Below are 11,153 nucleotides of genomic sequence, written 5' to 3'. Positions count from 1 at the left end.
CATCTGCTGTTTAACAGTCTCTATAATGGCCCCATCTGCTGTTTAACAGTCTCCACTGACCTACAATGACCCCATCTGTTGTTTAACAGTCTCCACTGACCTATAATGGCCCCATCTGCTGTTTAACAGTCTCCACTGACCTATAATGGCCCCATCTGCTGTTTAACAGTCTCTATAATGGCCCCATCTGCTGTTTAACAGTCTCCACTGACCTACAATGACCCCATCTGTTGTTTAACAGTCTCCACTGACCTACAATGGCCCCATCTGTTGTTTAACAGTCTCTATAATGGCCCCATCTGCTGTTTAACAGTCTCCACTGACCTACAATGACCCCATCTGTTGTTTAACAGTCTCCACTGACCTATAATGGCCCCATCTGCTGTTTAACAGTCTCTATAATGGCCCCATCTGCTGTTTAACAGTCTCCACTGACCTACAATGACCCCATCTGTTGTTTAACAGTCTCCACTGACCTATAATGGCCCCATCTGCTGTTTAACAGTCTCTATAATGGCCCCATCTGTTGTTTAACAGTCTCCACTGACCTATAATGGCCCCCTCTGCTGTTTAACAGGCTCCACTGACCTACAATGGCCATATCTGTGAAAGAGCGTCTCCTGGCCGTTCTGGATGATCTCGGCTCTGACGAGCTGAAGAGATTTAAGTGGCATCTAACTACAGAAAACCAGCTGGATGGCTTCCTTCACATTCCAAAGGGCCGGATGGAGACATCTGGCCGACTGGACATAGTGGATCAGATGGTGCAGAACTACAGGGGGAATGTGGCTGTGCAGATCACACTGGACATCCTGAAGAAGATTAGCCGTAACGATCTCGCTGAGAAGCTAAACAGAGACTGTCCATTAGGTAATTCAGAATTCTTGTGTCTATAAGGTTTTGAGCAAATATATATATATATTCTATTGTATTGTTGAAATGTAAATTATATATATTTTCTTAAATAAGTTATACAGTATTTGTATGTTTGTGATTGACAAACTGGTAAAATGATAATTTTTCTTTTAAATGTGCATTAATTTCATGTGCTTAGATTTTTTTTTCTCCAATAACCAGATATATTGTAAAATAAAAAATGTGTATATATTTGTTTATTGTGTACTGTTGAGCGTCTAGAGAACAACGCATGCTTGCTAACTATTCTATAACCATTGTCCATCGTCAGGTCCTTCAGAGGAAGATGGTGAGAAGTTCCAACATGAATATAAACTGGAAGTAAAACAGAAGTTTCAGCATGTTTTCAACGGGGTACCAAAGCAGGGCCATAAACAACTTCTCAATGAGATCTACACAGAGCTCTACATCACAGAGGGTGGAAGTGGAGAGGTCAATCAGGAACATGAGGTGAGACAGATCGAGATCACGTCCAAGAATCCAGCAAGACCAGAGGCTAAAATCCTCTGCAATGACATCTTCAAACAATCCTCTGGACAAGACAAACCTATCAGAACTGTGCTGACAAAGGGAGTCGCTGGCATTGGAAAAACAGTTTCTGTGCAGAAGTTCATTCTGGATTGGGCTGAAGGGAAAGCCAATCTGGATGTCCAATTCGTAATTTCACTCCCTTTTCGGGAGCTGAATTTGGTGAGGGGGGAAAAGTACAGATTTGTAGAACTTCTACATCAATGTGTCTTAGAGACTAGAGTGATTGAGAGGGACTTTTTGAATCACATTTTAACAAAATTGCAAAAACCAGGAAACCGCAATGAAAGCAAGTACAAAGTTATATTTGTCCTTGATGGTCTGGATGAGTGCCGACTGACCCTCGACTACGAGACCGGTAAGAGCTGGTGCGATGTCACAGAGCCAACCTCAGTGGACGTGCTGCTGACAAATCTCATCAATGGGAATCTGCTTCCCTCTGCTCTCCTCTGGATAACCTCCAGACCTGCAGCAACCAATCACATCCCTCCTGAGTGTGTTGACCAGGTGACAGAGGTACGAGGGTTCAATGACCCACAGAAGGAGGAGTATTTCAGGAAGACATTCAGTGATGTGGACCTGGCCAACAGAATTATCTCACACATAAAGACATCAAGGAGCCTCCACATCATGTGCCACATTCCGGTCTTCTGTTGGATCTTAGCTGCAGTTCTGGAGCATGTGTTGAGTTCAGATAAGAATGAAGAGATGCCCAAGACTCTGACTCAATTATTTATTGGGTTACTGATATTTCAGACCAAACAGATGAATGATAAATATCACAAGAAAGGTGAGCGAGATCCACGCAGGGATAAAGAGAGCTTCATGGCACTGGGGAAACTTGCTTTTAACCAGCTGGAAAATGGCAACCTCATTTTCTATGAGGCAGACCTGAAAAAGTATGGCATTGATGTCACTGAAGCCTCAGTGAACTCAGGAGTGTGTACGCAGCTCTTTAGACAGGACTATGGGCCGTTCCAGGACAAGGTGTACTGCTTTGTGCATCTGAGCGTTCAGGAGTTTCTGGCTGCGTTATATGTTTTCCTCTCCTTCAACAACAGCAATGTCAACCCGATGACCGAAGACCAATCCTTCATCAGAAAATGTCTAGTGAAGTTGAATCCTGCCATCACCTTCCACACGACTGCAGTGGATAAAGCCTTACAGAGTGAGAATGGACACCTGGACCTGTTCCTCCGTTTCCTTCTGGGCCTCTCACTGGAGTCCAATCAGACTCACTTACACGGCCTACTGACACAGACGAGAAGCACCAGAAGCAGCTCACGGGGCCATGAGGAAACAGTCAAGTACATCAAGAAGAAGATCAGGAACACTCCATCTTCAGAGAGGTGCATCAATCTGTTCCACTGCCTGAATGAACTGAATGACCATTCTCTAGTGGAGGAGATCCAAAGATACCTGCATTCAGGAAATCTGTCCAAAACCAACCTGTCACCTGCACAGTGGTCAGCTCTGGTCTTTGTGTTGCTGACTTCAGAAGAGGAGCTGGATGTGTTTGACCTGAAGAAATACTCCAGATCAGAGGAAGGTCTTCTGAGGCTGCTGCCAGTGGTCAAAGCCTCCAGAACTGTTCTGTAAATACACGTTAAAAAAGTATATATACAGTACGGGTCAATAGTTTGGACACACCTACTCATTAAAGGGTTTTTCTTTATTTTTAAAAACATTTTTTTCTACATTGTAGAATAATAGTAAAGACATAAAAACTATGAAATAACACACATGGGATCATGTAGTAACCAAAAAAGTGTTAAACAAATCAAAATATATTTTATATTTTTCAAAGTAGCCACCCTTTGCCTTGATGACAGCTTTGCACACTCTTGGCATTCTCTCAACCAGCTTCATAAGGAATGCTTTTCCAACTGTCTTGAAGGAGTTCCCACATATGCTGAGCACTGTTTGGCTGCTTTCCTTCACTCCGCGGTCCATCTCATCCCAAACCATCTCAATTGAGTTGAGGTCGGGTGATTGTGGAGGCCAGGTCATCTGATGGGCAACTTCATCACTCTCCTTGGTCAAATAGGCCTTACACAGCCTGGAGGTGTGTTTTGGTTCATTGTCCTGTTGAGAAACAAATGATAGTCCCGCTATGTGCAAACCAGATGGGATGCCGTTTCGCTGCAGAAGGCTGTGGTAGCCATGCTGGTTAAGTGTGCCTTGAATCCTAAATAAATCACAGACAGCGTCACCAGCAAAATACCATCACACCTCCTCCTCCATGCTTCACAGTCGGAATCACACATGCGGAGATCATCCGTTCACCTACTCTGCGTCTCACAAAGACACGTCAGTTGGAAAAAAATCTCAAAATTGAACTCATCAGACCAAAAGACAGATTTCCACATGTGTCATTTCATAGTTTTGATGTCTTCACTAATATTCTACAACGTAGAACATTTTAAAAAATAAAGAGAAACCCTTGAATGAGTAGGTGTGTCAGTTAGAATATACACTAGCATATTACTTATTAATGATTGATTCTCAAATATTCTGCTACATGTACTGTACACAGTACACACAGTTGTCTAAATTAATTTCCATTGTGCTTTACTTTTCAAAGGCTTAATGGGTGTAACCTCACTGAGAAATGCTGTGAAGCCTTGGCCTCAGCTTTCAACTCAACCTCCTCAAACCTGAGAGAGCTGGACCTGAGTGACAACAACCTGCAGGATTCAGGAGTGAAGCTGCTCTCTGCTGGACTGGAGAATCCCCACTGTAAACTGGAGACACTGAGGTCAGTAGTCTGTATTAGTTCACTAAAGGGGATAGTTCTATAGGTATTTACAGAGAACAATTAGTAGGCTGTCATTGTAAATAAGAATTTGTTCTTAACTGACTTGCCTAGTTAAATAAATAATATCAGAGTAATCAGCTGAATTTTAAATGTCATAGTTACCGAACTGCAGATTCATGTTTGGAAGAGGAAGACTTACACAATCTATTGATATTATTTATTTTCAAGATGCTTTACTTCCTGAAGTCAAATGTTTTTAGTTATATAATTATGTGATTGTAATATTATTTTAATCTGGTAATTTTTTTAATGCGAATGTCTGTTGAGTTTGAGGAAGACACACACCTGCCATTTCCCCTTTTCACCACTAGAGGGTGTAAATGTGTTCCCTTTTCACCACTAGAGGGTGTAAATATGTTCCCTTTTCACCACTAGAGGGTGTAAATGTGTTCCCTTTTCACCACTAGAGGGTGTAAATGTGTTCCCTTTTCACCACTAGAGGGTGTAAATATGTTCCCTTTTCACCACTAGAGGGTGTAAATAGGTTCCCTTTTCACCACTAGAGGGTGTAAATATGTTCCCTTTTCACCACTAGAGGGTGTAAATATGTAACCTTTTCACCACTAGAGGGTGTAAATAGGTTCCCTTTTCACCACTAGAGGGTGTAAATATGTTCCCTTTTCACCACTAGAGGGTGTAAATAGGTTCCATTTTCACCACTAGAGGGTGTAAATATGTTCCCTTTTCACCACTAGAGGGTGTAAATATGTTCCCTTTTCACCACTAGAGGGTGTAAATATGTTCCCTTTTCACCACTAGAGGGTGTAAATATGTTACCTTTTCACCACTAGAGGGTGTAAATATGTCCCCTTTTCACCACTAGAGGGTGTAAATGTGTTCCCTTTTCACCACTAGAGGGTGTAAATAGGTAACCTTTTCACCACTAGTGTAAATGTGTTCCCTTTTCACCACTAGAGGGTGTAAATATGTTACCTTTTCACCACTAGAGGGTGTAAATATGTCCCCTTTTCACCACTAGAGGGTGTAAATATGTTCCCTTTTCACCACTAGAGGATGTAAATATGTAACCTTTTCACCACTAGAGGGTGTAAATATGTCCCCTTTTCACCACTAGAGGGTGTAAATGTGTTCCCTTTTCACCACTAGAGGGTGTAAATATGTTCCCTTTTCACCACTAGAGGGTGTAAATATGTCCCCTTTTCACCACTAGAGGGTGTAAATGTGTTCCCTTTTCACCACTAGAGGGTGTAAATATGTAACCTTTTCACCACTAGTGTAAATGTGTTCCCTTTTCACCACTAGAGGGTGTAAATATGTTACCTTTTCACCACTAGAGGGTGTAAATATGTCCCCTTTTCACCACTAGAGGGTGTAAATATGTCCCCTTTTCACCACTAGAGGATGTAAATATGTTCCCTTTTCACCACTAGAGGGTGTAAATGTGTTCCCTTTTCACCACTAGAGGGTGTAAATATGTTCCCTTTTCACCACTAGAGGGTGTAACTATGTTCCCTTTTCACCACTAGAGGGTGTAAATATGTTCCCTTTTCACCACTAGAGGGTGTAAATATGTTCCCTTTTCACCACTAGAGGGTGTAAATATGTTCCCTTTTCACCACTAGAGGGTGTAAATATGTTCCCTTTTCACCACTAGAGGGTGTAAATATGTTCCCTTTTCAGCACTAGAGGGTGTAAATATGTTCCCTTTTCACCACTAGAGGGTGTAAATATGTTCCCTTTTCACCACTAGAGGGTGTAAATATGTAACCTTTTCACCACTAGAGGGTGTAAATATGTTCCCTTTTCACCACTAGAGGGTGTAAATATGTTACCTTTTCACCACTAGAGGGTGTAAATAGGTTCCCTTTTCACCACTAGAGGGTGTAAATATGTGATAAACTCTGCAGGTTGTCACGCTGTCTGATCACAAAGAAAGGCTGTGCTTCTCTGGCCTCAGCTCTGAGGTCCAACCCCTCCTACCTGAGAGAGCTGGACCTGAGCTACAATATCCCAGGAGACTCAGGAGTGAAGCAGCTCTCTGCTGGACTGGAGGATCCACACTGGAGACTGGAGAAACTCAAGTATGTAGAGAGTGTTTGTGAAGTTTGTGTCAATTGGACAATTTTGGTTCAGGTTTCCTGGGTTAGTTATAACTATTTAATCAGGGGCACCACATCCACCACCCCCGCCCCCCAGTTTTATACAAAACGAGGCAACGGTGTGCTTTAGGACCATGTGGACGCCTCCATGTGATCAGGTAGGCTGTTTGGAGTGTTTATCCAACTGGAAATATATATATATATATGTCACCCCCACTTCTAAAACCAAAGTTTAGCCCCTGTATTTAATATCCAATAAACAATATTTGTGTGTGAGTGTGTGGTTTGTGAGTGTGTGGTTGTGTGAGTGTGTGGTTATGTGTGTCTTTTACTGAGTCACTGTTCTGCTTCCTGTGCAGTGTTGACCACCGTGGAGAGTACTGGCTGCTGAAAAAATGTAAGTGTTGACTGCTGTGAAGAAAATGTGAAATGTGTTACTGGTGATGAGACAGGAAATAGCATAACCTCAGAGTCATATTACTCAACTGTTTGACCTACGTGGTCAGATGAAATATGAGCCGCCATCTTAAGGAAGTAGAATCAGACCCACTGGGCACAGACATCAGTTCAACGTCTAGTTTTGATTGACGTTCGGTTAAGTTATCGACTAACCTGAATTCCACGTGAAATCAACGAAGAATTGTCACCCTGTCAGTGGATTTAGGTTAAAAGTTCCCAAATCCAGTCAGTTTTCAACGTTGATTCAACGTTGATTCAACGTCCTCACATGTACTTGTTTGTTGTTGAAATGACATGGAAACAATGTTGATTCAACCAGTTTTTGCCCAGAGGGATATATTGTACAGGCTTACATACAAATGGTCATATAAAATACAGACAAATGTAGATGAAAAAGACGATAAATGAAATACTAAAAAACACATTATTTACAAGTACTCTCTCTCTCTCTTATTTTTAACTACTTTTTATTGTGTCAGTACAGTTCATAGTCGATATACTCAACAATTAATCATCATTTCATTATTTAATTCCATCCAGCGCCGTCTGTTAGTTAGACGTTTTAATCAATGAGTCAATGCTCCTCATAATTTTTATTTTTTTATTTCACCTTTATTTAACCAGGTAGGCTAGTTGAGAACAAGTTCTCATTTGCAACTGCGACCTGGCCAAGATAAGGCATAGCAGTGTGAACAGACAACACAGAGTTACACATGGAGTAAACAATTAACAAGTCAATAACACAGTAGAAAAAAGGGGAGTCTATATATACATTGTGTGCAAAAGGCATGAGAAGGTAGGCAAATAATTACAATTATGCAGATTAACACTGGAGTGATAAATGATCAGATGGTTATGTACAGGTAGAGATATTGGTGTGCAAAAGAGCAGAAAAATAAAAATAAATAAATAAAAACAGTATGGGGATGAGGTAGGTGAAAATGGGTGGGCTATTTACCAATAGACTATGTACAGCTGCAGCGATCGGTTAGCTGCTCAGATAGCAGATGTTTGAAGTTGGTGAGGGAGATAAAAGTCTCCAACTTCAGCGATTTTTGCAATTCGTTCCAGTCACAGGCAGCAGAGAACTGGAACGAAAGGCGGCCAAATGAGGTGTTGGCTTTAGGGATGATCAGTGAGATACACCTGCTGGAGCGCGTGCTACGGATGGGTGTTGCCATCGTAACCAGTGAACTGAGATAAGGCGGAGCTTTACCTAGCATGGACTTGTAGATGACCTGGAGCCAGTGGGTCTGGCGACGAATATGTAGCGAGGGCCAGCCGACTAGAGCATACAAGTCGCAGTGGTGGGTGGTATAAGGTGCTTTAGTGACAAAACGGATGGCACTGTGATAAACTGCATCCAGTTTGCTGAGTAGAGTGTTGGAAGCAATTTTGTAGATGACGTCGCCGAAGTCGAGGATCGGTAGGATAGTCAGTTTTACTAGGGTAAGTTTGGCGGCGTGAGTGAAGGAGGCTTTGTTGCGGAATAGAAAGCCGACTCTTGATTTGATTTTCGATTGGAGATGTTTGATATGGGTCTGGAAGGAGAGTTTAGAGTCTAGCCAGACACCTAGGTACTTATAGATGTCCACATATTCAAGGTCGGAACCATCCAGGGTGGTGATGCTGGTCAGGCGTGCGGGTGCAGGCAGCGAACGGTTGAAAAGCATGCATTTGGTTTTACTAGCGTTTAAGAGCAGTTGGAGGCCACGGAAGGAGTGCTGTATGGCATTGAAGCTCGTTTGGAGGTTAGATAGCACAGTGTCCAAGGACGGGCCGGAAGTATATAGAATGGTGTCGTCTGCGTAGAGGTGGATCAGGGAATCGCCCGCAGCATGAGAAACATCATTGATATATACAGAGAAAAGAGTCGGCCCGAGAATTGAACCCTGTGGCACCCCCATAGAGACTGCCAGAGGACCGGACAGCATGCCCTCCGATTTGACACACTGAACTCTGTCTGCAAAGTAATTGGTGAACCAGGCAAGGCAGTCATCCGAAAAACCGAGGCTACTGAGTCTGCCGATAAGAATACGGTGATTGACAGAGTCGAAAGCCTTGGCAAGGTCTATGAAGACGGCTGCACAGTACTGTCTTTTATCGATGGCGGTTATGATATCGTTTAGTACCTTGAGCGTGGCTGAGGTACACCCGTGACCGGCTCGGAAACCAGATTGCACAGCGGAGAAGGTACGGTGGGATTCAAGATGGTCAGTGACCTGTTTGTTGACTTGGCTTTCGAAGACCTTAGATAGGCAGGGCAGGATGGATATAGGTCTGTAACAGTTTGGGTCCAGGGTGTCGCCCCCTTTGAAGAGGGGGATGACTGCGGCAGCTTTCCAATCCTTGGGGATCTCAGACGATATGAAAGAGAGGTTGAACAGGCTGGTAATAGGGGTTGCGACAATGGCGGCGGATAGTTTCAGGAATAGAGGGTCCAGATTGTCCAGCCCAGCTGATTTGTACGGGTCCAGGTTTTGCAGCTCTTTCAGGACATCTGCTATCTGGATTTGGGTAAAGGAGAACCTGGAGAGGCTTGGGAGAGTAGCCGTGGGGGGGGGGGGGGGGTCTGTTGTCCGAGGTTGGAGTAGCCAGGCGGAAGGCATGGCCAGCCGTTGAGAAATGCTTGTTGAAGTTTTCGATAATCATGGATTTATTGGTGGTGACCATGTTACCTAGTCTCAGTGCAGTGGGCAGCTGGGAGGAGGTGCTCTTGTTCTCCATGGACTTCACAGTGTCCCAGAACTTTTTGGAGTTGGAGCTACAGGATGCAAACTTCTGCCTGAAGAAGTTGGCTTTAGCTTTCCTGACTGACTGTGTGTATTGGTTCCTGACTTCCCTGAACAGTTGCATATCGCGGGGACTATTCGATGTTAGCGCAGTCCGCCACAGGATGTTTTTGTGCTGGTCGAGGGCAGTCAGGTCTGGAGTGAACCAGGGGCTATATCTGTTCTTAGTTCTGCATTTTTTGAACGGAGCATGCTTATCTAAAATGGTGAGGAAGTTACTTTTAAAGAAAGACCAGGCATCCTCAACTGACGGGATGAGGTCAATGTCAATAAAAGGCCTTGATGATTAACATTCTGATGATGATGATTTCTAATATTGATATTCCCCTATCAGATGCCTGTGATCTCACACTGGACCCGAACACAGCATGCAGACACCTCTCTCTGTCGGAGGGGAACAGGAAGGTGACACGGGGGAAAGAGGAGCAGCCGTATCCTGATCGCCCAGGGAGATTTGAGTTCTGGCCACAGGTGCTGTGTAGAGAGGGTCTGACTGGGCGCTGTTACTGGGAGGCAGAGATGAGTGGGGGAGGGGATGACATAGGAATGACGTACAGAGGAATCGGCAGAACAGGAAACGCCGATGACAGTAAGCTTGGATGCAATGACAAGTCCTGGAGTCTGAGCTGCTCTGATTACGGTTACACTGCCAGGCACAATAAGGAGAGAACTGACTTACCTGCCTCCTCCTCGTCCAACAGAGTAGGAGTGTATCTGGACTGGCCGGCCGGCACTCTGTCCTTCTACACTCTGTCCTCCTCTGACACACTCACTCACCTACACACATTCCGCTCCACATTCACTGAGCCTCTCTATCCAGGGTTTTGGGTTGAAATAAACTCCTCGTTGTCCCTATGTGAGGTCAAAAACATTTAGGTGGTAAACGACGGATCTTGTTGTTATTGATCGTTGTTTGTAAATAATGTTTATTTAGTCAAATGGTTGACATTGCAATGCTGATTCTGTTTGAAGTCAATAACACTGAATGGACCTTTCCCGGTACACATTCGGCCAGATAAAGACAAATAAAACTGGTTGTTTTAAAAAACTGTTAAATGTTGTTGTTCTTTCACATAAAAGAAGAATGACAGTTAAAGTCTGGAACGGTGAAACGGCCATGTTTGTTAACGACATTACAGCAACAAAGAGGTCACTTCAAACAACAACAAAACAGTTTATTCCCTCAGACATCATTTCACAACAGCAGAGTCTGGACTACCGTTATGTTCCCCCATGATGCTGGTGTGATAAAACAGAGTCTGGACTACCGTTATGTTCCCCCATGATGCTGGTGTGATAAAACAGAGTCTGGACTACCGTTATGTCCCCCATGATGCTGGTGTGATATAACAGAGTCTGGACTACCGTTATGTCCCCCATGATGCTGGTGTGATATAACAGAGTCTGGACTACCGTTATGTCCCCCATGATGCTGGTGTGATATAACAGAGTCTGGACTACCGTTATGTTCCCCCATGATGCTGGTGTGATATAACAGAGTCTGGACTACCGTTATGTTCCCCCATGATGCTGGTGTGATATAACAGAGTCTGGACTACCGTTATGTTCCCCCATGATGCT

The 11,153-nt window shown here is 43.7% G+C and overlaps 1 protein-coding gene across 1 annotated transcript; it reads left to right on the top strand.

Moving 5' to 3' along the window:
• Window positions 1-593: 593 nt before the first annotated feature.
• Window positions 594-10,798, top strand: LOC139422357 (NLR family CARD domain-containing protein 3-like). The gene is made up of 6 exons (XM_071173561.1): window positions 594-870; window positions 1,187-3,038; window positions 4,028-4,201; window positions 6,130-6,303; window positions 6,681-6,718; window positions 9,907-10,798. Exons 1-6 carry the CDS (start codon window positions 594-596, stop codon window positions 10,446-10,448), a joined length of 3,057 nt encoding a protein of 1,018 aa, XP_071029662.1. The 3' UTR covers window positions 10,449-10,798.
• Window positions 10,799-11,153: the final 355 nt, after the last annotated feature.

This window comes from Oncorhynchus clarkii, chromosome 12 (genome assembly GCF_045791955.1).
Source record: "Oncorhynchus clarkii lewisi isolate Uvic-CL-2024 chromosome 12, UVic_Ocla_1.0, whole genome shotgun sequence".
Taxonomy (NCBI): Eukaryota; Metazoa; Chordata; class Actinopteri; order Salmoniformes; family Salmonidae; genus Oncorhynchus; species Oncorhynchus clarkii.
The sequence above is the reverse complement of the archived record's forward strand: the minus strand, read 5'-3'. Positions and strand labels throughout refer to the sequence as shown.

What these genes read in the sequence shown, in the direction of transcription:
- LOC139422357 (XM_071173561.1), top strand. Translation starts at nt 594, where the DNA reads ATGGCCATATCTGTGAAAGAGCGTCTCCTGGCCGTTCTGGATGATCTC. An exon ending in TGGAGACTGGAGAAACTCAA is followed by an intron (nt 6,304 to 6,680) that starts GTATGTAGAGAG and finishes CTTCCTGTGCAG; the next exon opens with TGTTGACCACCGTGGAGAGT. An exon ending in GTACTGGCTGCTGAAAAAAT is followed by an intron (nt 6,719 to 9,906) that starts GTAAGTGTTGAC and finishes TTCCCCTATCAG; the next exon opens with ATGCCTGTGATCTCACACTG.